This window comes from Zonotrichia albicollis, chromosome 10 (assembly GCF_047830755.1).
Source record: "Zonotrichia albicollis isolate bZonAlb1 chromosome 10, bZonAlb1.hap1, whole genome shotgun sequence".
In the NCBI taxonomy this organism is placed as follows: domain Eukaryota; kingdom Metazoa; phylum Chordata; class Aves; order Passeriformes; family Passerellidae; genus Zonotrichia; species Zonotrichia albicollis.
This window is the reverse complement of record NC_133828.1, coordinates 24466483-24493150: the sequence shown is the minus strand read 5'-3', so window position 1 is coordinate 24493150 and position 26668 is coordinate 24466483. Positions and strand designations below refer to the sequence as shown.

At 37.4% G+C, this 26668-nt stretch overlaps 1 protein-coding gene across 2 annotated transcripts in view; it reads left to right on the top strand.

Moving 5' to 3' along the window:
• Positions 1 to 26286, top strand: part of AGPS (alkylglycerone phosphate synthase) — a 50095-nt gene extending 23809 nt beyond the window's left edge. Inside the window, exons 9-21 of one of the 2 annotated variants that reach the window (XM_074548438.1) lie at positions 461 to 586; positions 2612 to 2720; positions 3149 to 3276; positions 5873 to 5924; positions 8124 to 8200; positions 9365 to 9477; positions 11011 to 11080; positions 11962 to 12023; positions 13650 to 13739; positions 14126 to 14225; positions 15876 to 15933; positions 22967 to 23105; positions 23464 to 26286. In XM_074548438.1, coding sequence (XP_074404539.1) covers positions 461 to 586; positions 2612 to 2720; positions 3149 to 3276; positions 5873 to 5924; positions 8124 to 8200; positions 9365 to 9477; positions 11011 to 11080; positions 11962 to 12023; positions 13650 to 13739; positions 14126 to 14225; positions 15876 to 15933; positions 22967 to 23088 — 1107 coding nt within the window. In that variant the 3' untranslated portion in view covers positions 23089 to 23105; positions 23464 to 26286. Of the gene's footprint in view, positions 1 to 460; positions 587 to 2611; positions 2721 to 3148; positions 3277 to 5872; positions 5925 to 8123; positions 8201 to 9364; positions 9478 to 11010; positions 11081 to 11961; positions 12024 to 13649; positions 13740 to 14125; positions 14226 to 15875; positions 15934 to 22966 lie in introns of both variants that reach the window. The other variant, XM_005484104.4, reaches the window with a different exon arrangement.
• Positions 26287 to 26668: the final 382 nt, after the last annotated feature.

Here is a 26668-nt window from a genome sequence, read left to right as displayed (position 1 = left end):
CCAACCAGATGGCTGTATATTAAAACACATCTCTCCTTGAGAGAATTAAGTACAGGCAATTTGCTCAAATTTTCTGCAGACCTGCTGCATATCACATTAGGATAGAAGAAACAAGAGATTAAGTGCCTTATTTATTGGCAGCATTTGTGCAAAGTTGGCAGTTACTTAAGTTATAACTTCTTTTTGCAGATGAATTTTCACCTTGTTTTGAGCAATAGAGTTCTCAGTTTTAAAATACAGGAGAAGGAGTATCATGGGTGATATGTAGCACAGGTATGCACAGTAGAAGCAGAATCAATTTGCATGTCAAGTACATATCCAAAATAAAACTTTCATAAATGGGTGTGTGATAAGGACAGTTATTTAAAAAAAAATAAACAACCCAAACAAGTATAGCACATTGAATTTGGAGTACTAAGTTAAGGCAGGACCTGTAGGATGTATTTTTTCTTTTCTTTAGCTTGCTGAAAGTGGCTTCTGTACAGGCCACGAACCAGACTCCATGGAATTCAGTTCACTGGGAGGCTGGGTAGCAACACGAGCATCAGGCATGAAAAAAAACATCTATGGAAACATTGAAGATCTGGTAAGTATCTTGTTTTAATGCTTGTTATAATTTTTTAATACTTGTTTTAATTTTTCTGTTCAGATATTTAACTTTTATAGTGACTCACAGTGGGAGGGTAAATAGTGTTTCTTTGTGTAATACAGTTGTGGCATCAAGCCTTGACTGACATGCTTGTTTCCTTGTTTTTGGCATTAGTACTAGTAATCCTTATCACTGACATAAAAGTAATTCTCATTTGAGCACTCACTGACCAGCTTAAGGAATTGTTACTCTGTCTTGACTCTGGTGCTGTCTTCTACTCTTTTGGACTCTCTATTCATCCAGTGTAATAATCCTGTCAAACTTCCAGAAGTCCCATGGTCTCTCCTACCTGTTGTGTGTACCTGAATGAAGATGTCTAGCTGAGCTGACAGCAAGCAAGCTCCCCACCTTCCCACATGCCCATGGTTAGCAGTATGGTTTAAATCAGTAGGCTGATCTAACTGAGCATGTGGGTGCACAGTGGTGAGATCTAGTGCCACCACATGGTCTGTAGGAACCCAGAGGAAGGAAGCAGTGGACTGGGAATGGCAGTGTTCTACTCTTGACTTTGTTTTAGTCATTAAAATGGTTCAACTTTATATTAACTCAGATAATTTTTTGACTTTTAAGCATACTTTCTGATTTTAAAGTCTATGTTTTCTGTTACATTGAATGCATTGAAGATAAATCATCACTGCTCAGACTTTGCCTGCCTTTTTGCTTCAAACTTCCAGCTTTCTCTGATAATTTGTTTAATCCTTCCATGTGTGAATGTTTTCCTTCTTTCCTGCAGCACTCTCTAGGTAATGTATCCTCGTTACCTCAGGCTTTGTCATCAGCTCTTAGCTTAGACATATTTGTTCTGTGCACAGATGTCACTGTCAGTGACTGAGGCTGGCAGGAACTACTCAGTTTTTATTCAGTAGTCCTGGCTGAAGTAAAACTCGTAGCTCTTACAAAGTGTCATCATTCCCCTGCTGCCTGAATGGTACAGTTTTGCTTGTTCTGGGAGTTGGAAGAAGGCTTCTCTATTATGGAACGATAACTTCAGGCTAAAACTGCTTCTGAAATTTTCATTAGGAGGAAATAGGATTGAAAATTGATTCAGAACAGTTCATGAGTTTCAAAACAGCACAGTGAGAATGTTTCAAGGAGTGTTTACCTTTTGAGGACCTTTATATCTTGAAACTGTGTGTTATATAAGCTGCCTAAAATCCACTTAATGCAGAATCAATGGTTCATAAATTGCATGGAGTGAAAATTACTTAACTGCCTGTGCGTGAAAGTTGTAAAGCCATTAGCTGAAATTCAGTAATTTTGCTTAATTTGAAGGCATCACTAAAGCAAAGCTGAAACTGTGCCCTTCTTTGGTATAAAATAGAGGATTGAATTGAATAGAGGATTAAGACAATCCATGTGGGCTCTATTGCATTGGCCTGAATGAAGCTGGAAACAATAACATTGAAAACTATTTTTTAAAAAACAACCTCCTAGCCCTGCACATGTGTCAGTCTTATGGCAGCTTTTATATTGATAATCTATTTCACAAAGTATTTCACTACTTCTGTCTTTCCTCCTAATTGAAATATTTCTGTAGCAATCAATGACTGAATTGTAGTAGCTTCATCAAACAGCAGTTCTAAAGCAAAACTTAAGCAAAGTTTAAGCCCTCACTTTTTCCCTCTGTAGTACAATGTATATTCTGATTGAAGTCCTGGTGTATATAAAGTTCTATCTGTGAAGTTCTACACTGAGGAGCAAAACAGTTTTAGCTGGTATTGCCTGGATGTAGCCACCAGTTGATATGATCTGTCATAGAATAGAAATTATCTGCTGTGTGGGGAAACCATGCTGTGTCAAAATCATGGTTGGTAACAGTTCTCAGGTTCTTGGGATTGCCTACAGAATGTCTAAAACCTAAGGCCAAACTGTATCAAACTTAATATGTTTTGTGGAAAAGAAATATAATAAAAATCTGTGCTTAATGCTAGTACTGATAGTCATTGCACTTTGTTTAAACAGGTGATCCATATAAAAATGGTAACTCCTAGAGGAATAGTAGAAAAAAACTGTCAAGTACCTCGCATGTCAACAGGACCTGATATCCATCACTTCATTATGGGATCTGAAGGTACAAACAGAGTAATTTCTAATGCTGCATCTTAATTCAGCTTCAATAATGCTTGATTATTTGAGCATCTTTAATGCTGTGGCTTCCAGCGTGTCAATGGGTGGCATTGTGCAGGCATGAATTTCTTGTGTTAGAATAAAACACTGAGACCTTAATTAGGACTGTGCAGTTGCAGCTTTTAACACTGCTTTAAATGGACCTGTGGTCCATACTAGCCTACAAGTCTAGTAACAAAGAGCACAATTTAGACAGTATTTTGTGAGCATTCACCATGTAAAAAGTAAGGAATAAATCACCTGTTACTGCATACTGAATTTTGGGGATTTCTGATTTATGTTAACTTACAACATTCTGGTACATGTTTAGTTGGGTAGCTTGCAAGCAGTTCATCTTGGAACACTTTACTCAGTTTTTCTCCTCTCCTGAAGGAACGCTTGGAGTGGTTACTGAAGTTACGATAAAGATTCGCCCGGTCCCCGAGTACCAGAAGTACGGCTCTGTGGTCTTCCCCAACTTTGAGCGAGGGGTGGCCTGCTTGAGGGAAGTGGCAAAGCAGGTAAAGAAAAGCTGACTGTTGACTTCACTTAAGGACTCATGGATTCTAGCAGTAGGGGTGTATTTGTGCTTCAGTATTTCTGCACTTGATAACCAGGAATTTGAGGTAGGAATCCCATAAGCGTGTATGGTCTATGAAATGCAGGATATGGTCCATGAGGATTTTGGAAGTTACTCAGTTGAGGACCGAGCATGTTATGACTTTGCTTGGTATTCTGAGCCAAAGCATGGACAAGCCTTTTAATGGCTTGTTTCAGAGGGAGTTATTTTCATATTGCAGCCTGAAATATTCAGCTGTGTATCTCCTTCAGCTGAGAACTTTACCCTCAGATTAAATAGGACTGTGTAAAAGGGACCAGTGTTTAAAGGAATTGACTTGCAGCATACATATAGAAGGCAGTTGAATTCATGGCTTTGAAGTGGTAAAGGAGCAAAAGGAATGCAATGGAAGGATATGGCCTGTATTTAAAAATCACTGCCTGGAGCACAGTGAGGCATGGGCAGGTCAGATGGATATTACCAACTGGAATTGTGCTTAGACTGTGGTATTTAAATAGAGAATAGTGCAGGCAGATGGTTTCAGGTAGTGAAGTACTTTGATATCAAAGTTCTGCAGTACTTTTCCTCAAAGCTATGTATCCAAACAAATCTTAGCCTGGTTATCCTCTTTCTCCGCTGACTAACTTTGCTGTGCTCTGTGCAAAACATACCAAATTATATATATGAATGGTAGAATGCACCCTGAATTGGGGAAATAATTTCAGAAATGTTTTAATTAATGCCAAACTAAACACAGCTTTACATTTTTTCCAGTGATTGGTCTAAATTAATGGCTTAATGTTCCAAGCCAGATGTTCAAACTGGTATGTGAATGACATGTATATGCTAGTCAGCAGCACTTGCCAGTTTTTCTGTCGTGCTTCTACTGCTAGTGCTTGTCCTTCCTTTTAAAGGTACCTAAGCAGACTTTTTGGGAATGCTTAATCATATGGCTGATCAACATTTAAAACCAGTTAAGGAACTCATGTGTTTTCCCTGTCTGTGGGCTTAGTTAGAGGGAAAAAAAGAGGCACTATTTGCCACATAATATTGCTCCATTTCTAAGCTTCTGTTGCTGCTGCTGCTGTTTCTCTGCTTACTTGAGCCTGAACTACTTATTCTCTTCTGTTGCCCCTCGCATCAATATGAGTAGTAATTAAAATGATTGCTGTCTGAAAAGCGCTTTCATGTATCAGTCCACTTTAATGTAAGGATAATCAGCCTGTAGGGTGTGGGTGGGTTGGTCTCATTTAAAACCACTCCCACAGCCTTCTGTCCACCTGCCTGGTGAGCTTCCTTAGCTCTTCATATTCTTTCTTCCTCTTGTGTGACCAAATACATATTAATGGTATTGTGAGGAGTGAATGTGTCAAATGAAGTGAAAGAGCAGTACTTCCATATCCACGTGATTAGATGATGACTAGCCTAAAATTCAGACTTTTGTCATATTCCTCTGGCCATACATTTCAGTATGACTGGACATGGCCATCAGTGAGTGTAGGATGTAGGCATATACATGACCAGAAACTTACCTAAGTGAAGGCAGCTGTTCTTACAGATTTTCAGATTCCTGTACAGAATCTAGATTAAACCCAAGTACAGATTTTGGTTGCAGTCTGACAGCAGAGCATGAGTGTACCAGGTCTAGCCAGGATGAAGTCAGCTTTTTTCATAATAGCATGTGTGGTGGTAGCTTTTGTACTTGTAACCAAAAGTGTGAGTTATTGCTAAACAGTGTTTTAGTTATTGCTAAACAATGTGTACAGTGTCAGGCTTTTTCTGTTTCTCCCTCTCTTCCCACCACCAAGTGTGTGGGAGCAGATAAGAGGCTGGGACAACTGACCCAAACTGACTAAAGTCAGATACCGTATAGCATCATGATCATAAATAAAATAGAGGGAGATGTTTCATAGGGGTTGCCATTGCTTGAAGACTGGCTGCATATTGGTCAGCTGTTGGTAATTGATTGCTTTTTGCATTGTGCTTTTGTGGGGTTTTTCCCCCATTTTGCTTACCAAGCTGTCTTCATCTCAACCCATGGGTTTTTCAGCTTTTGCCCTTCTGATTTTTCTTCCCCATCCCACTAGGGAGGAGACTGAGTGAGCAGCTGTGTAGTGCTCAGCTGCATGCCAAGATGACCTTCAACAATTAAACTTTTTCAATGGATTTTTATTATGTGTGTGTCTCTGATTACACAGAAACAAATCTTGATGTAATAAAGCGTACTATCTTTAGTGCATATGCCATTTTAGAGAAACACTCAAAATGTGAAGATCACTATTTTTGGACTATTACTGTGTTGGCTTCAGGTTAAGCTGAAGATTCTCAGTGCATTATATCTAGACCATCTACTATACCTAGTAGATGTTGCATTTCCAGTGAAAACAACCTTATAGTCACCCTGTTTCTATGATGGTGATGGCCAGAGGTCTCTGGTATCAAAGTATGCTTTCTTATATGCTGTTTTGTAATGAAAATTTAATTGTAATGAATTTCAAAGCCAACTGTATAATCTTTTTATTCTTCCTTCCTCTTACTCCCCTGACTGTGCCTCCAAGAGATGTGCTCCTGCATCAATTCGCCTTGTCGACAATGCACAGTTTCAGTTTGGTAAGTATGTGGATCATCATGGAGTGTCATGTTTCCAAGGCCTTTTTAGTAGCTTATGCCTCTTTTGGGTAGTAATTCTTTTGCTCAAATCTAGACAGAGGGCAGTGAACCCAGAGTTCAACTTCAGATAGTGCCATAATGTGAGTTTGGGAAACAGAAGACAGTCTCTGAGGAAACACTATGCACTACTTGAGTCAGTAAAGAGCCATGCTCTGCCTATAAATGAGATGGGTTTTCTGCTATGTTTTCTTTTCTTCACATTTAGTCTATTGGTAAGATTGAAATTCTGGAATCACTTCCTCTATTTTGCTGTAAAGGAGTAGAGATTCTAGTTTTAAAATACAGTACTTGAAACATTTTCTTCCTAAGAGTATTAATAAGAAGTTGGATATGAAAAAAAATCAGAATGCCAGCACCTTATTTTCAAGGTAAGTGGATTGGTTCCTTTAAATTTCATGAAAGCATCTCACAGCTTCCTTAGAATTTGTATGTTTTTAAAAACCATTCTGATATCATAATGTTTGATTGGGAGAGAGGTAATGACATATTTGTCCAAAATGATCTGTCTGTTTTCAAAAAAAAGATAAAGTGATGTAAGTGCTGTAACTGTGTGCAAGTACATCTAAGCTGTTAGGCTTTAGGTATTGAAAGTCAGTGAAGCTACCAGAAATTCCTGGAGACAAAAGATTTAGTAAAATTTCAGCTGGTTCAAATACCTAAATAGGACAATGTCAAAAATGCAGAACAATCATTTCTCAGCAATTCTAAGGGAAAGCTGTCATTTTAAACTCTAGCAAATTTGGTAGAAGATATGTTCTAGCTCAAGACACTCTCATGGAGACTCTAAAGTTCCATGACTCAAAAGCTAATAGGTTGCAGAACTTGCTGAGACCATGCTATTTTGATTGTACCCAGAAGATGAAAATGGAAAGTGTGACTGACCTTGGAAACCTCTACTATGATACTTCAACAAGACAGAATTTCTTAAACTTCTTTTGCACAGAAGCCTCAGTGATGAATCTCAGCTTCAAATGGCATTAATGTAGTGGTGTTGAAAAAGCTGAACTTCATTTTTCAAATCAAGGAAATTGTGATTTGGAAGATCTGAGAGGCCCAACAAGCCTTGCTGCTTGCTTTGCTCATTTTGTGTTACACTGTTCTGCTCAGACATGTCCAACAGAAACAGGTGCATTTCTTTTTCTTTTTTATTTGGGAAGCACAATTTGACCAATTGCAAGCTGTAAACATAGTTTCAGGTGTGTCAATACTGATTTTTCTTGTAATCATTAAGTAATTTTTTAGACTGTGATTTAATAAATTCATGATTTCTCTGTGCTTACTGAAGTGTGCTTGTAGATGTCCTCCTTGGGGTTTGTATCTGCAGAGAAACTCCCTCTTTGCTTAAGAGGAAAAAAGAGCACATAGTTGTTGAAGTTCATGTGTTATTGAGGAGGAAATGCTTTGTGAAGTATTTTAGAAGGAAGTATCATGTAAATGGTGCATAACTTTTTATGAATTGGGCTCACAGCATGTAGGCCAGATGCCAGGCTGCTAAAGTGAAGCAGTAATGAGAGTTCAGAAGTTGTTTGTGACTGAAAACAATGAACAAACAGTAAAAGACTTTCATCTCAATTAAACCCAGTCCTGAGGCAGAAATGTTAATTTAACAGGCTCCAAGACACCATTTGTATATCCTGGTAATTTTAGTTCCCCGTTTGTCATTAAGGAAGCAATAACTAGCTTTATGTAGAAAACTTCACACAAGTGATATAACTGTTAAAGAAAAAAATGCTTAACTCCTAACTTTCACCATTTTTGGCTGTTTGTTTCAGTGGTTCTGGTGTAACTTTAAAAAAAAGTCACTGATCACTGATTTTTGCTTAGTTTTGTGGTGTAAAAACTAATGAAGTGCTCTCTTAAAAAGTTTCCATAGGCTTGTGAGATCTAAACTAGGGCAGCCTTAATTAAAGTGTCAAATGTTTGTGCACAGGTGTACATATGTCTTCAAAAAATTATTGAAACCTTTTCCTAAATCATGTTCTAAATGAGTAGAGAGAAATCTCTTTAATTTTGATAATCAAAATGCTCTGAGCAATTCTAGTAATTTTGACTACCAAGCTATTTTTTCTTTGCCCCTTGAAGTAAGAATCTTAAGAGCACTGTTTCCCTTAATGTGCCTTTTTCTGCTTTTTGCCAAAGGTCATGCTCTTAAACCACAAGTTGCTTCCATTTTTACATCGTTTTTGGATGGACTGAAAAAGTTCTACATCACAAAGGTAATTTCAGGGTATTTAACATTGGTTTGAATTTTGCATTCTATTCATAAAATATAGGATGTTTTTGTAAACTGCTAATGCAGCTGAGTTTGAATGTAACTGATAATACAATGTAAGAACTTGAGGTTCTAAAGGTGGTTGAATTCAAATGAGATTGTGTTTGAGGAGTTGCTCCAAGGGAGCTGTTGTCACTGGTCATACCTGCATAAGAGATTAATGTGCCTTGTTTAACAGTAACTTGGTGACAGGGGAAGACTGGAACCAGTTTGCCCAGCTGGCAAACCAGTGATAATCAGTGAATACTGATGGATCAGTGAATACTGATACTATATTTTCATCTTCCTAGATTTTTTCAAGGCATGATCTACCTTGTTATTAGAGTGAGCTAGAATTTTGGAAGATGCTCAAGATATTAGGCAGATTTTCCCACACAAATTGTTTTTTTGTCTTTCTGGAATTCATTCCTTTTTAACCTACAATGATTTAGTGCTAAAATGATGTCACCTAGGCTTTTGTATTAAATATGTTATCTTATTATTGATTTTTTTTCCCTCCAAATTACCCAACTAGAGAGTTACTGCAAATATGGGTATTCAAATGTAGAAAAATTTCATTATCTTCCAAGAGTGGGTGTACTTCTGGAAGACAGTGACCAGTGTTGATTCTGCTGTTTTTTCTTAGCTTATTGAAGTGGGAAATAATATATGTCTTGGGACTTCTTTTGTTAGGGAATACATATTCTGTTTAGAGATAGCCCAGAAGTTTTTCCTTCCCTCCACATTCATGATGGTCATAGTTTTCTTCTTGCTTTTTTAGCTGTTTAACATAGGACTAGTTGATTGAATATAAATGTCTCTATTGTTCAAAGCATTTAAGACCTTTTTTTTTTTCTACAGCATAGGTAGACAGCTGTTATGCCTATCCTGCTTTTTAGCAGGAGGAAAGAGGTGACAGATAATTTCTGTTATTTCCATTGATCTGTCCTGTCAAGGAAAAACTTAAGTGTTTTGGGAGTAAATTTTGAGACTTTTTTCCCCATCATTCCTCTTAGTTACAGTAACACTTCTGACCAGGGCAGATGCCATGTATTTGAAAAGTAAGAACCTGTTCCTTGTATTCTGCCATGTAGACTGTGACTAATGGCAAGTTTGTCTCTCTTTGCAGTTTAAAGGATTTGATCCCAACATCCTGTGTGTAGCTACCTTGCTCTTTGAGGGTGACAGAGAGAAGGTTCTTCAGCATGAGAAGCAAGTCTATGATATTGCCACCAAGTTTGGGTATGCTTTTCAAAGAACATTTTCAATGTGAAGCTGGGAATGAACTGTTCAGGAAAAAATTGGACTACCATATTTTTGTAATGGTTACTGTATGGATATGTTCTTGATTTACTAGTTTGAAGTGGCAGCAGTCAATTAGCTACTGAATGCTCCCTTTGATACATGTGGTTTGTACTAATTAATAGGTTACTTTACTGAAAAACTTCAGCTGTCTGTGTATTGAAGAAAAATATTTACTAAATATAAAATGAATGTTATTAAAATGGAAACTAGCCCTTTTAATTGCTTACAGGCATGGAAGCCGCTTGTTTTGCAATCCTAGACTCTATATTTTCACTACAGAAAGGGAGACAAAATCATTGGGGTGATATTAAACTTTTGCAGAGTTCATGTGAGTATATGAATACAAGAAATTTGTTAAGTTGAAAGAGTGCAGTGATTTTCTGTCCCAAAAAGGGACAGAAAACACCCATTGAAGTGGCAGGCTGAGTAATGATCAAGCAGTTTCTTTCCTTCTGCCTTGATTAAGTGTGGTTGATTAAAACTATCATTAAAACTGTGATTTGTCAAGAATGTACTGTTATTGCTAATACTAGTCTCAGCTATTCAAATATACATATAAGTGCTGTTTTACCCATTACAAGGCTATAACTTCTGAATGTTGTGCTTTTATTGTGCTTTCATTCTATTACTTCAACTGTGAATCCTTTTGTATTCTGGTATTTCAAGATGGTAGTGTATTGGTAAGGGGGGAAACTTGTCTGTGTTAGAGGCATTAGAAGATGGTGCTGTCTATGCTGCTTATTAAGCTATTAGTGAAGTCTTCAATAGGTTAACCTGTTTTAAAATGCTAAACTATTTAATGGCTTTATAGTATAAAATCCTTCAATTCTGTGCTTCTTCAGGTGCCTGATTTCATACCCATACCCACCTCTCTCTCAGATTTATGGGAGCTTGTAGGAAGAGTGATTCCAGAGGCATAGCACTTTCTTATTCTTAGAAACCAATAATCAAAAACAAATGTTTTCAATAATCCTTGCTAGACTAGTGAAAGCAAGGCTTCCTTTTTCTTTAGTGCTATGACCTTTGTGTCTTTTTTTAATTCATTCAGATCTCTTATGCTTTGGGGATCTTAATTCTTGGGATCTCATGAGTTGTACACATAAAAGTACACAAATTCAACCTGCGTAGAAATGTAATTACCCATGTTCCTGTAAATGAATATCCAGGATATATTGTGTCTACTTGTGTTTCTCCACTCTTTTGTGAGCTTTGAAGACTGTTTTCTAAGATTACGTCAAATATTTTGTGAAGTTCATCTCCAGGTTATGGAATGAAAAGAGGAATGAATGAAGATCTGGTCTGAAGTAACTTCTGATTTCTAGTCACGAGACCTTGCTATTAACGATTATTTTAACACAGCTTAGGCAGCTAAATTTGCACATATGTTTAATAATCAAAGTTATTTTATAAATATTTTAGAAGCTGGTGACTAATTTGGTGGAAAATTAATTAAATTCTTGTATATTGCAGTGGCTTGGCAGCAGGAGAAGATAATGGACAGAGAGGATACATGTTGACATTTGTCATCGCTTACCTTCGGGTAGGTCAGCTTTTGTCTGTCTGCTGCAACTTCTGCTAATTCATGTAACAAAACACAGACATGTTTCTTTGAAGATGCTTGCTCTGAAATCTGAGTGCAGGCTGCCTTGGATGATGTCTCAGAGGTTGTATCAACCCACGATCAACCTAGAGGTTGTATCTCTTCCATTTCTGAGCAGTGATTATTCATGGAATTCCATCTGCAAAACACCATATAGACATTAATTTATATTCTTGTAAAGAATAACAACAATATTAATTTATTTTCTTGTTAAGAAAATAGCTTCTTATAAAGGGTAGGGAGATTAGATTGAAGAATCCACAGGGTGAATGAAATCAGAGGCATGGCGTGTACTTGAAATACTCATGGGCTCACTTGTCTTTTTATTCTTCTTTGGCAATCTGTTTATGACTAGTTTAAATTAGAATTCCAGCATAAAGGACTTTTAGTTTAAACTGCTGCAGCTGTTCTTACACATTTTAGTCTTACTGTTTGAGATTTTTTTATTTTTCAGAACAATATGCACATCCTGAGTGTTTGATTTGTTGGGGACAAATCACTGAATCTCCCTTTATTTCAGCAGGCTGTGTGTAAGATGGGAAGATGTTTGTCTTTTTTCTATCTAGACAGCGACTACATTGCACAAAAATATTTTCACTAGGTATTATACTGATGAGCACAAAAACTCTTGGCTTGGTACTATAGTGATAAAAATATTTGATTAGTGTAGACATACTAACAGTCTGACAAGTTATCTCAGTGTAGCCATGACATCAAAATGTTTGTCATCTTTAAGAGCTTCCCTATTTCCCTATTAATAATAAACTTACGTCAGTGGGACATATGGGTGTTTTTGCTAAATTAATTTCTGTTCTTCTTAGGACCTAGGCCTGGATTATTACGTAATAGGAGAATCATTTGAGACATCTGTTCCTTGGGATAGGTAAACTCTGATTACTCTTCAGAATTTCTTAAAACTTGATTTCATTCAAATTACATTAGTAATTTATTAGTATTATTAGTATTTCATCTTAGGTTACCTTATTGCAACAAATTCAGGATTTGAAATTGCCCTGTTGAGGAGGCAGGACATTGGTGGCAGTAATTGCAGTGGGGGATGAGCAGCCACCTGTGTGGGATCAGCAGTGTATTTCAAAGGGATTCGTCTGTAGTGAAGGTGAAAAACATCAAGTATATTTAAGTAAGTTTTTTTCTTTTTCCAGCAATGTAGGGAAATACTGAAAAGGTAACTTTTGCCCAAGATTGAGATCTTTTACCTAAGGGTATTTTACCTATTAGCTATGGTTGAGAAACATTTGACCACAACAGAATTTAATATACAAAATAATTTTAGATGCTCCAGTCCATTTGGTAAGGCTGAAATCTCTTAAATAGGATCCAAAGTGATTTGAATCAAAGCTTTACAGCATTCAATGCAAAGTCTGATGACTTAAGCTGGCAACCCTATACCCTTGCTATTGAATTCAGTGGCAATTGTAAATTCCAGCCCCGGTTTGGAAATTGGCACAGTGTCCTAAGAGTGTAGAAGAAATTTGAGGACAATTTCAAAGTGAAAGTGCTCTTCCTTTTACTTTAGCTTTATAGATTTTTAAGCATGCTAACTTCTGAGTCACCAGTGTTGCCTCTCCCTTGTTTTAGAAGACAATGAATTTTTACTTAAGAAAGTATTTAAAATTGTCCTCACCAAAGCAAATGCTTTGAAAACCTTTTTCTACTTTGATTCATAAGGACCATGTAACTTTCTACAAACTGATTAACTTGTTCTTGACAGGTAGCAGATACTTGAAAAAATATTTAGCTGACTTTTTTATTCACTAAATGCTTAAATCCTCTTGTGTTCTGTGAATCCTTAATGTAGTTCTAAATCTGTGTAAAACACCAAAATCTGAATTCTAGCTCTGCAGACCTTTGTGGGAGAACGTGCAACTGAAGAAATGGTAATTTGAAAAACAGTGATTTCTTCTGGTTGCTCTAGCAATTTGTTTGCACCTGGGTCTGTCCTAGAGGCACTTTAAAAAGCAGAACAAGTATGGCTTCCAGCAAGGTCTAATAGCTCATTGCCATATTAGAATTATAGCATTTCAAGTTGGCAGAGTAGTGCCCAGCTGAAGGATCTGCAAGTTTGGCCTACCAAAGGTATGGTGTTAGTACAGTTTGCCAGACCTTTGAGTTCTCAGGATTTCTTCTGTATTTGTTAACTACTTTGCCAAAACTTTGAGGCTGTTTTGCTGAGAAAATAAAGACATACAGAAGTAGGTGACCTCCTTATTTTTTTAAACACTGCTGACACCTCTTCCTTATTAAAAAAAAGCTTTTAGGTTCTCTGTTTCAGAGTAAACTTGCTATTCAGAAGTGCAGAAAAAGCAGTGGAGTCTTCATGAGGACTATTCTTAGAACAAAGGCTAAGCTAGTTAACAGTGATTTTAGAAGGTACTCATGTTGTATTAGATTATGCTTTTTAAAAAGGTTGTGAAGTTGTTTTTTTTTTTTAGAAGCTATACAAAATCAAATACTGGAATTTAATATATAAATGTGTTTCCTGTTACAGGGTTTTGGACCTTTGTAGAAATGTAAAGGAAAGGATAGTACGAGAATGCAAAGAAAAGGGTGTTCAGTTTGCTCCTCTTTCCACCTGTAGGTAAGTCATGCAATAATAGAAATAATTTTTCTTGAATCTTTGTTCAGTAAGAGATCTGGTGATGATATTACAAATACCAGTAGCCTTGACCTTCCTCTTGAACCTGCAAGTGGATTACATGGAAGAGTTGGGAGTTCAAGCCTAAGCACTTGCTTAGGTTTTAAACTCTTGCTTATATGGACAAGAGTCAATTGTAATGACTTAAGAGCTTCAACTTTCAAAGTCATAGCATTGCGGTCCTGGATTAGCAGCAAAAAGGATGAAGAAATTGAAAAGAGGCTGTCCCTTTGAATAAGATAGGAAGTCATCTTAAAAATTTTATGCTGTCAAATAGTGGTTGGCTTAATATCATAAAGCTTTGTTTGTAATGCAGTTCTCTTCAACAGGGTGACACAGACTTACGATGCAGGTGCATGTGTCTACTTCTACTTTGCCTTTAACTACAGAGGAATTAGTGATCCTATTCATGTCTATGAGCAAATTGAGGTAATGTATAAAGAAACAATAGTTAAAGGGGGGAAAGCTGATGGACCTGTATTTTGTTCTGAACCTATTGGCCAAGCTTACTGAATTTTGCAGGAAAGATCTCAAGAGTTTCTAAAGCTTTGTTCATTATCAGTAATAAGAGGTACATGTTAATAGTTCATCAAGTAGAGAAAAGGCTACCAGCTGACAGTTTTAGATATCAGTACATGAATAGTTCTGACTGAAGTATTGAAGAGCTTGACCTGGAATTTCTTGGATGGCAGAAGCTTCAAACCTCAAAAAAAACTTTAAACCTCAAATCCATGGGAAACTAGTCTTCCTTAGTTCCATTACTTACAAAACTACTTCTTCTGCTTACTACTCAGTCTCTAAAATGCATGGTAAAACTGTCAAGATCATATCTTATGAACAGTGCTGCATGTAGAGAATAAGGAATGGCACCGTCTCATGCCTTTTCTGTTAGGCTGAGATAAGCATTGCTCTAAGTCCAGTCTGTTAGACCAATTGTAAGCTGCTTCAGCATTGGCCAACTGACCATACCTAGTTAGGTGAGACAAATGTTACCTTCAAGATGCAATTGTTAGAAGGACTATGGGACTATGGCCAAACTGCTTTCTGTCCTACCTTCTGGTTCCTAGCTCAAACTTCAGCACCAGAAAATTGCCAATAGGACTGTAGAGAAATAGTGTTTATAACTGGGATATCATTCTTCTCATGCTTATTCTTTAGAAATTTCTCTTGAATTTGGCAAGTGGATGCAAAGTTTTATCTACAAGTTCAGAGGCTTCCATGCTGTTGCATATAGGGCACTGAAGAATGTAATACTTGAGTATTTATTTAATGAAACTTTCCTATATCTAGATATTTCTTTTATTGGAATTAGTTTGTGTGATGACCTGAATGCACATTTTCCATTGGAGTAACTAATCTAATAAAGTGAGTTTGCTGACCAAGTGTATGTACTCTATGGTAGATTGAAAAAAAAATCTCTTAACTGCACAACTGCAGTTATATATGTTACTCTTAAAAGAGTACACTCTTTAGAAAAGAAAACATTTAGTGCTTGGGCTTAGAAAAGCTTTCGTTGTTTGCACCTTCTAAGCTCTCTAATTATTCAGAAATTAATGGCAAAGAAGATTCTACAAATTGAACATTCTTAACATAAAAAGCTAAATTCTGTTTTCTGCCACAAACTACACCCATGAAAGGATTGTCTGTTGTAAAGTTTCTCACTGCCTTAACCAGGATGATGGAAATCTGGGTTGAGCTACTATCTGAATAAGGCTCTTCACTTGGTCTGAGAAGCCTGTTTTCAGGCTTCTTTTTTGAGACTTAATCATCTTCCAAATTAGCATCCCAACCACTGGATATTTCAGTTTTGGCAACAGGAAAGTGATCCAAAATACTCTATTCTTAAGTAGTACATTTGTTACAAGAGATGCCATTTGAGATGTCATAGCTTTGATGTTTATTTAGAAGACTTACCTTTATCTGCAGGCTTGAGCTATAATGTTTACCTGTATCATGTACCCTGATTACTTCAGAAACTTTTCATATGCCTGTGTGTATGAGTGCAAAAGCAAGCATTTCATGAAATCCAAAAGTCTTGTGCAATTGCTGTTGAATGAATACCATCTCTTTCGAATTTAGAGGGCTGCTAGAGAAGAAATACTTGCCAATGGAGGAAGTCTTTCACATCACCATGGAGGTAATGTTCTCAGTCTAAAGTTAGTCTCTTTGATAGTGCTAAATATTCATGAGTACGTAAAATAGTTTGTAGTAGAATTCTGAAAAATATTTCATGGCATTAACTGAAATTACTGGGGGAGGTCTGAGGGGGGAAGATCTCCTGGCATTTTATCTAGAAACTTATCACTCTTTTTCCAGGTTGTCTTAAACAACTTTTACTGATCCTTGAGTAGATATATATTCAGTTACTAAAACTTCAAATGTGATTTTCAAAGTTTTAACAGTTTTGTGTCCCTTGTGGATTTGTGAATGCTGTTTGCCCAAATTCCAGAGCACTTAGGCCAAGTGTCTGAATCAAAGAGCCAGTGACTTTGACCTGGACTATGTTGCAATCTACCATTTGTTGCACAATTGATGTTATGTAGATGTTGACTTTACTGGCCGGCCATCTGATAAGTTCTAGTTCCCTCATTTCCTCTCTTGGAGTTTGGGGATTGCTTGTCCTGTGTTACTAGCATCTCCACAAGCTATTTTATGCTTTAATATTAAGAACCAATGTCATGTATAAGCAATACTTCCTATACCTGGTGCTTTGTATATGCTTTTCCCACATACATGGGTAGTCTAATTTGATTGCATGCATTCTATATAATGTTATAACCTTGGATGTCAGGAAGACTTGTTGTGATGTCAGAGTGATTTGTGCAGCTACCTTCTTGAAAGTGATTATTTTCATATATTTCTTCTCTGCTCTCTTGGGGCATTGCCCTGTTGCAGATAAAAGAGCAAAGAAGTGTAGTGGTTTAAAACTAGAGAAAAAATTTGTAATTCTGAAAGCTCTGTGTGGGGCAAAAAACTAGAGGGGGGAAGCTGTGCTTTAAAACATGTCAGTTACTTCCTAATCTTGAAGGGAACTTAAACTTTTAATTAGGGCTGTTTTCAGGCATCTTGTTTCATGATGGAAACTGAAATGGACTCAGCTTTAGCAGTATGAGAATATTGAAGGATATCCTCATACTGCTAAAGCAGTATGAGTTATTGTAGGTAATAACATGAGTGAAGAGGTTTCAGTAGTTTTGGTTTGATATGCTCTTATGGCCCCCTGATTAAATCTTGAACGTGGTGGTGTAGTGGACCTGTCAGTTCTCACACACTGGATGTGGGATTACCCCCTTGATGTACTCTCATGCCTTCCCTGCTGTGCCACTGTTTTACTGTGACTAGCATTTCATCCAACTCACTACAGCTGGAGCTTGTCACACATTTGGATGTATTTGCCCTCACCATGTAAAACCTTGCTTACCACGTATGTTAAACAAGAAAAAAAATTATATAGCATTTTCAAACCCTTGCATGCTTGAACCTTGTGCCTCCACAGCTATGAAAACTGGATTTCTGTTTGACTTTGTATGCTCATGTTGTATGCATGACTGCCTCTGATACTGATATATATTTTCCACTTTGAGTGGTTTTGTCTGGCAGTTCATTATGTTTAATATTCAAGATTAATTTTTTTCCAGTGCTTAGTAGATGTGGTGCTGAAAATTAGCCTAATATTGTCAGTTTTATTTACTGACCTTCAAGCCTTGTAACTCTAAGCACTGACTGGTCTATTGTGTAGGGTAAAAGAAAATACTGGTGCAATTTCCTTTGGTGTTTGTCTTGTAATTGTGATTAATAACAGTTGTTTTCACTATCTGGAAACAGACAGGCTGATTTGTCTGCCTACAATCACACTGTGATAAATGGAGCTATTTTAACTCTGGGTTTGTGTATCAAAGAAAACAGATGTAGTCTGGGACTTGAGGCTATAGGAAATACAAAGCCTGCTTAAGTCAATGTTCATATACTCCTTGAGTGAAGAAATGGTCATATATGACAGTTTGAGTTGTGTAAATGTATAAATTACATCTGGGGAGGTACCAGCTGCAGGTAGGTGCACAGTGAGAACTGAAATGGTACTTTTAACTTCCTCAAGAGTAGCTTCAGAAGGACTTTACTGTGGATAAATCTTCCTTTCCCCACCCCCCACTATAGTAGTCACCCTGTCTTGACTGTGTCCTACGGTCAGAAAGGGACCTTGCACATCTCCAAGCACAGCTTTGATCCTTCTTTCTGGGCACTAGGATTTAGATTTAGATTTGAGAGTCATGTAAGGTTGCTAGAGAGCCATAGATAGTGTTTAGAAACATAGCATTTAAAAAGCAGCATTGGGAATGACAATTTCTTGTAGATACAAGTTTAAGTTCAAAGAATTATTCTAATCCTTTTTGGCAAGCCCTTAAAACACCCATATGATGTGTCACACTTGAATTCTTCTATCAAACATGCCTTTTTTTGTACACTTGAGCTGAGGAGGCACCCGTAGGTATGACTGGTGTATAAATACAGCCATAGCCCCTTTGGGGCACACCATCAGAAAGGGAGAAGGTTGGATTTGTACCTGATCCCTTTCATATTACCAAGCTAAGGACCCATGTAAAAGTAAGCACTGTAAAAAGTAATGATGTTGCTTCCCTTTGAGGCACTGTTTTAACTACAACTGGTTGCTTAAGGAAACAATTATCAGATTGTGGGGTTGAGGAAAATAGCCCCATTTAGCCACTTAACATAATAGAACTAATTTTCTTCTACTTCCTAGACAGCTGATTAGAGTAAAGGTTAACCAGGTAGCCTGTGCTGCATAGGTATAGCTATAGTATCCATGGCAGTTTATGTAGAAAAACAAAAAATAAGAAAAAAATCCCACAACAATAAAAACAAAAGCAAAAGCCCTAAAACAAAACAAAGGGAAAAACAAACCTTACACCTTGTTTGCATTCAGTTACATATTTGACATCGCAATTGTTTGGCATTGGGAGGCTGTGGCTTATACACTGCAATAATTAACTCAGACAAACTACAGAATCTGAAATTATAAAGTTCTTTTATGAGGGGGAGTTGAACACATGCTTTTCTCTTCTACACAGGGGAAAACAAAAATCTTCCCTTAGGTTAAGCATACTAGAGCTTGTTTTACTCATTAGAATGAGTTGAAACTGATACATTTGTTAGACATAGAGTAACCTCATGTGAAATAATACAGTAACACAGTTGTATTTTCCTCCTTGGTCTGTTGGAAGTCTTAATAGTCATCTTCAGTACCTCTTCAAAAAAAAAAAAAAAGAAAAAAGGAAAGGAAAGGACCTCCTGATTCATCACCACCAGACTTGAAAGTATTATTTCAGCTGTTAAGATACCAAGTGAAAACAGGCAAAGTGTCGTGGTGGGGAGGTGTTAATTATGCAGTAGACTTGGTGTACACTGGTCCAATATCCTCCAGTGCTGCTATGTTTTACATTAATGCACTGACCTTTCTCAGTATTGCAGAGTTCTCTGGAAGAGTAATAGCATGTTAAGCAGACTGTAAGGGAAGAGAGCTGCTTTCTGGAGGGACAGCTAGCTTGAGGAAGAGCAACAGCTGCATGAGCCTCATCCTTCTTAGGAGCTGTCACTGCTGCTCCTGTTGCAAAGCTGTTGTTGTGCAGGAACCGAATCTTCAGGTTGAAAGGGCTGGAGCAGGGGAAGTCCAGAGCCATGTGCAGTGCCATCAGAACCTATTCCACTGGGATCGCTCAGTGCTATAAATCTGTTCTGCATGGGTGTAGAGTAATTCCTGAAATCAATCAGCTACATGAAAACTTTTCTTACAGAACTGTTCATGTGTTCCCTGGTCCTTCATATTCCAAAAGGGAGAAAACCAATTGCTGCCTGCTGTTTGCTCACTCCATTTGTAGCCATTTTCAGAGATGTGCAAGTGAAAAAGGACAAGGGAAAGATGAACTTTTCCAATGACACCAACGTGGAGCAGCATGTATCAGAGCTGGGGGAAACTTACTTAGCCAGTTCACGTAATTCTCTTTCATAGGTGGACTAGAATGATAGATAAAAACCTAAAATTAAGTTGGTGTTGGACTGTCTTTGGAGTTGCTACTGAACAAGCTCCTTGGCTTTCTGATCTGAAGTACCTTGTGAGAAGTAGGCTCCCTGCCATGCTGTGGGGCTTGTGCTCAGTGTAATGGGCTGGGGTTCAGAATGGAGGTTTCTGGCTTCCTAGCAGTGAATGTTTTAAGGCTGCTCAGCACAGCTCAGGGACAGGCCACTTGCCACCTGTAGAACTTGAAGACTGATTCTCTTGTACCTCATCTTGGATACATAAGATCACTGAATCACAGAATGGGTAAGGTTGCAAGGGGCCACAATGGGTCATTTCATCCAACTTCCCTGCTCAGACAGGGCCATCCTAGAGCACCATTGCACAGGGTGGCATCCAGAAGGTTCTTGAATACCTCCACTCCCTCTCTGGGCAATCTGTTCCAGTGTTTGGGTACCTGAACAGTAAATAAATTATTCCTTATGCTTAGATGGGATTTCTTGTGCCTACTGCCTCTTGGACTTTTGCTTGGCACCACCAAGCAGAGCCTGGCTCTATCCTCTTTACAGATGCAAGATTAGGTGTCTTCAGAGGGAGAAGATGCAAGAAGGAAGGGCTGTGTGTGTTTCCAGTTGGGGCACAAGGATTGTGCATGTGATGGTGTGTATGGCTGAGTGGACAAGTAGTAACTTGCTGTGCTAAGCTACTACAAACACATTGTTAATAATGTTGTTATGTAGCATAGAGAATCAGGTGACTTTGATCTCATTTTTTAATTGTGAAATTACCTACTGTAAGGGGTAAATGCTTGTATCTGTTCTGGTTTTGTGCATGGTCTCCTGTCAGTTCTAGATAAATGCCATCATGTAGGGCTAAAACTGTAAAGTCTACTTCCTCTAGGCTGGAAATGAGAAGTTGGTTTTCTGTAGTCTGTGATAAGATCAGGCCTAACTGAGATCTTGTTGGTGAGAAGTTAAGGCTTCCTTGAGCACAAAACTGTTCTTTAGCTATGCTTAGAGTGGAGGTAGGCAGCTTTGTCACTTAGAATTATTTTTATGTTCACACTAACATCTTTAACTATTATGGCATTTTCTTCCTCTTTTCCTTTTCTCATCCTTGAAGCCATTTGGGTTGTGCTGTGGAGAAGCACCAGAAAATGCACTAACCTGAAGTGAAACTGTATATAAATGACCTTTCTAAGTGCTGCTCTTATTTTCACAGAACCTTTCCTTCACTTGGTCTGTTTTCCATTTTATCTTTAGAATTAGGAGAGAGTGATTTAAGGCTTTTTAACTCTAATGTGAAAACTTGAGTAGTTGAAAATTCCATGTATGTTTTATTGACATAAACAGTAGGAGCAGGGAATCAACATCGCAGTTACCAAGGGGTTAAAATCTTTTTGTTGAGCATGTTTGTGAAGGACTGCTGGTGACTGTAGTACAGCTTTTTTTGTTTCCAGTTCACTAATCAGATGTATGTTAGATTTATTATTGCAAAAGTATAAACCATAGAAAATTTGACAAGATAGATGTGTAAATTATCACTTTGACAGAACTAATGATGCACTCCAAGCACCTTCTGTTTTCCAGCACTTGGTGAGCGACTTCATTAAATATGCAACGACTGTTTGGTGCTGCTCAGACAGTAGTTCAGTTCCTTGTGGAATTGCATTATTACTGGAGGTGTAAAAGAGGCAGGCATGCTAGCTGTTGGGCATCCCGCTGTGATTCTAATGTGCTCCATCTTGTTGGAGCAGTTGTTTGCAGTCTTTTCAGGACAATTACATCCATAACCACAGAACACATTCACTGAAACTATATTACAGATAACAGTTGAGAATAGTAATGACTGTTCTTCAGCTGCTTGTGTAAGAGCCAGTGTGAGTGACTTGAGGGGATGGTCAAGCCACATCCACAATTCAGGTGTTTTGTAGCAGTATTAAAGTTTTAACAGATTGAATTTGGCCACGTCAGTGTGCTCAGACAGTCACATTGTAGTGACAGTATATTCACAGATGGAGATTCTTTCTTGAGCTGGGGCTGCAAAATACAGCCAGGGCTTGTACCACATGACAAATTCTTTTTGTCCTTCAGTTGTGATCTTTGATCTTGACACACATGCTGCTAATAGTCATTTCCTAGCAAACTGCAGGTTTCATTGTCTCACATTATTTGCTTTTTCTGTTGGCATTGTGACTGGCTCATATTCCTTAAGGTATAAACAAATATACTCTGTTCTCCAGAGGTGTCCCTGTAATTTATTATTCTGATGACAGTTTGATGGTTACCCTGAAACAGGGCACAAAAGATAGCTTGAATTCAGATTCAGATACTCTTAAAGCTTCCAGTCTCTCAAACCTTTACTGTGTTTTTTCATACTAACAAATGGATTGTGTTTCAGGCTGGAAAGTTTAATGCTAAAGTGTGTTTAATGAAAAAAATGTCCTCAGTTTTGAATGATCTGTTAATCAGAGTTGATGATTTGGTTAATTAGCATGTGAACACTTGGCCATTTAACAGGACTATTGTGAGAATTTATTGAAATGAGTTCTTAAAAGATTGTTTCAGCTTTGTTTGTATTTGGTGTATGTTGTGAATAGGCATTTTTACATGGGAAACAAAGCTCTTGTGTAATGCCAATGAGCAATTACCAGCCAGCACAGAAGTTTTAAAATTCAATATTAAGCCTTCTTCATATAAAGATTTTTATTGCTGTTTAAACCAGTGCTGGTTTAAGCTTGATTATCGAGTTATGTTTTCACTTTAAGTAATCAAAAAATGTGGGGTTCTGCTTTTTAGTAATCTCCTCTACAGTTTACAACTTAAAATTAGTTTGTGGCTTTTTAAAACTTACTACTGATTCCTTGTCTTAATAGAACATGTGATTTCAGCCTAAGCTTCATCTAAATTTCATAGTTTCTAAAGAAAGTAGACAGTGTGGAACACAGTCTTCCTCTGGGAGTATGCTGAGCTTAATGAGCTTGATAGTCTGGTGGGCTCAATAAATCAAATAAAGCAAAACATTTCTCATTTTTGAATAAAAGCATTTATCACACAGTGTTTATTCATTCATGGTCACAAGATTGATTGGCTCCTAGAATCCTGCCATATATTGAAACACTTTGTTTTTGTTTTTCCAGTAGGCAAATTGCGGAAGCGTTGGATGAAGGAGAGCATCTCTGATGTTGGCTTGGGAATGCTGAGATCTGTCAAACAATATGTGGACCCCAATAACATCTTTGGAAACAAAAATCTTTTATGAAGCCCTGCACAAATGATGTACTAAAAATTAAAAATTACTGTTGAAATTCCTCCACTTTCATTGTATTGATATCCCAGTAATCAAATATAACATAGACTAAACTTTCAAAACTAGTAACTTACGTTGATTTTTGCTACTCCCTTCCCCCTTCCCCCAATAAAGTGTAAACATCACTGTTAATGTTTATGGACTTTTACTCAACAATGTTCCAACCTACTGGGCACAAAGTACTAACCAGGAAATGCAAATTTGGGTTTCCAAATTGGGCTAGGCAGCACAGCTGACAGTATTTTCAGTGCTGGATACTGCCAGATGTTTCTTACTTAAAGCATCCCCCACCAGGAGGACAAAGACTGACAACAGTGTTTTCTACAGATGCAGCTGCACAGCCCAGCCTCTTGCTAAAGGAAAGCTGCTGAGACAGATGAGAGAACACCAAGGAGTACCTCCCTGTACTGCATTAAGTATGTAACAGACTTGTAACCAGCAAATACTTAGAGTATAAATGTAGGCTTTCATCAAAAGAGACAGTGTAAGTCAAACTACTAAAAATTCAGTAGTCTCTCACTGTAATACTACTGGAAAATCTTACACAATTGAGCTGTTCTGAGTTGTATTTGCATTGCTGGGATAATCTTAATTGTAGGTCAGTCACTAAGTTTTGTACAATGGACATTTCTCACTGTATGTTGAAAACAGGTTTGTAACAAAATTTTGTGTTCATCTGTACTTCAGTCCTAGTGTGTATGGGTTTTGTTCCCGTTGTTTGTTTTGCACAGATGCAAAATATCTTTTTCAGTTACTCAGATGAAACTGCCCAGCACTGTCTTTTGAAACAGTCACAACAGTTTAATAAAACACCTAAATGGACAACTACTGTCATCTTGGAAGTGAGATTTCCCATTTAAGTTTTGTACAGTTTCCTATGGCCTTTATGAATCATTTATTTACTTCACAAGTAGCCACTATTTTAATTGTCCATTGAACTTTATGAAAATGAAATATTTTCTTGATCAGTATCATGTGAGAGTAAGCATTTTTACATTGAAACTTGAATCGTAATCAGTAAAATAAACAAAATATTTGTCAATACTCATGATCCATTTTTAGGGTGGGTTCTTTCTTAAAGCAAATTATCCAACTTTTTGATAATTAATGTATATGCATAAGATAGAAAAAATACAGACTATCCTTTAAGGACACTGTCTCTAGTTAACTGCTTCACAGCTCTGTAGTGTCAGTTTGGACACCTTTTGTATTGGTAGTGCCCTTAATGAGGAGAAAATTATAAACTGCATTTTTGTTTTTAAACTATTTTAAAATACTCTCTAAATAACTTTCAGTTTTGGAAATATACCAAAAAGAATATAAAATGCTTGAAAAGATACTGCATATCAGAACTCTGAACTTGTTCTAAGATTAATTTCAATGCTACAGTTCAAATGATTGAAAAACATGGACACTCAGACCATAACTTTAAACTGCATGCTGTCAAGGTAACTAAAGAAAACTTTTTATGATCTGCTGGTCATAAGACAGAATGTTCATGTGATATTGTTAATGCAGCTGGAATTATTTTGAATGGTCTTTATTTCACAACATTTCAGTATAAAAATCTATTATTTTTCCTTGTCCCCGGAGTTGGTATTTTAGCAGTAACCAAAACAGTAGGGGTAGTCTGTTGTGGGAAACGGAGCCTTTGCACTGTGGTTAAGTGTTCCTTATGTGCACAGAGGGGTCTGGGGGAGCGGCTCTGGGCACGGCCATGCAGGGGCTGCCGCGCCTCCGCTGCTCTGCCCTGGGCACTCCCTGGCCACGGCTGGCCTCTGCTCCTGACCTGTGCCACTCCCCAGGGGAGACTCTTCTGGGAGCTGGTAAATATGAAGGGTGTTTATGTGCCTCAATGAAAGTTTGTGTGGCTATGAAGAATTCATTGTGAAGGAAAGCATGTGAAGCTTTTTTGCAGAATGACAGCACAGAGTAAAACAAGTAGTTATAGCTTAGTAATACTGTTTTCTTAAGATTTTGACTACAGTACAACACAGATCTGCAACATCCTTCCCATTTTTTAATTTTCTGACTATGGTTTCCTCATCCTTTTTTGTATTGTAAGTACACAGGTAAAAAACTCCTTACATTCTCTAACCTTTACATAGCCACTGACTTCTGAAGTGATTTAAAATGCTGTAAAGATTTTTACTGCATGTCAATTGTCCTATGGGAAGGTGAAATAACAGGCCACAAGGGTCCCAAATCACTGTCACTGGATATCACTGAGGAAGAAATTAACACCAAATGTAATGAGTATTGCTGTCTTCCTAAATATTATCTTATGAACTGGTCAGAGCTTAGTTGAAACTGCAGTTGAAACATATGTATTACTGTCTTTAATTTCACATTGCTAATGAAAACAGAAAAAAATGGAATGCAAGTTCAGAAGACCTAGATAGAGATCATTCACCATTTAAAGGAAATCTTACTGTCTCTAATACTGTAGTCTTCCACCACTCTTCCTTCTGTATGCTCTACTTTCTTTCTACAGACTTCACTTCTTGTAGCTGTAGCCTGTTCAGAGATGGAGTTTGATCCATGCAGATTAGAAGGGCTGGTGCATAACATAACTTTTGCATTTGCTTGAGTATTCTGGCCATACATAAGTTACAAGCAGTTTTAATTAAGCTTGTAATGACTTCCAATTACACAGTTTCTGCTCCCTTTGAAGGAGGAAAGGTACAGAGAGTGACTGTGGCTTGACTGTAAAATATGTTTACATTAGAGAGACCTTTATAAAAGTTTTGAGGGAAAAGAAGCAAATCTGTTAAAAGCTGATCTAGGATCTAAATCTTACAGTCAAAGAAAAACATGTCTTGATTTGACTTACATTACAGTGGTTAAGTTAGAGATGTCATCTTTGCCTTACAGCTGTGAACAGAGGCCAGGCCAAATAGTTCTTCCGTAGCAATGTTAATTAACTGAAACCAATTTCAAAGGCAGGGATACATTAGCACTGAAATCCAGAAAACTCAAATTGCTTCTCTGTCTTGGAAAGGTATGTTTATCAAGGTTGTAATTTAATTTTCTGAAAATAAAGCCAAACAGTGTTTGTCATTTTAGTGTGAGATTAACTGTAAAGCTTCAGTTGTAATGTTAAGAGATTACAGAACCTTATATTATTAATAAAAAGAAAATCAGCCTAAACCAGTATGTGTTTTTTGTGATGAAACTAAACAAATATATTCTACTAACATGTCATATTACTTCATTTTAATTTGGTGATGAACTCTTTCCTAAGGAAAACTATTAGGAAAGCTTTGGCACGTGCTGGGAGAGAAGAGACTGAATTTATAAATCTATGCTAATAGGAGCTGTGTTTTTGTGTCTCATGTAAAGCACAACAGGAAAGACAGAATTTCAGGGAAGGAAGGGCAAAACAGCACCAGGCTATTTGGTTCAGAATTTCACCTTTTTGGTGAGGGCAGGATGGGGACCATGTTCCGCTGCTATTTGAAAGCTCTTTCAATGTAATACAGAAGCAGACCTTTCAATATAATACAGAAGAATATAGCTTCCCCATATTTCA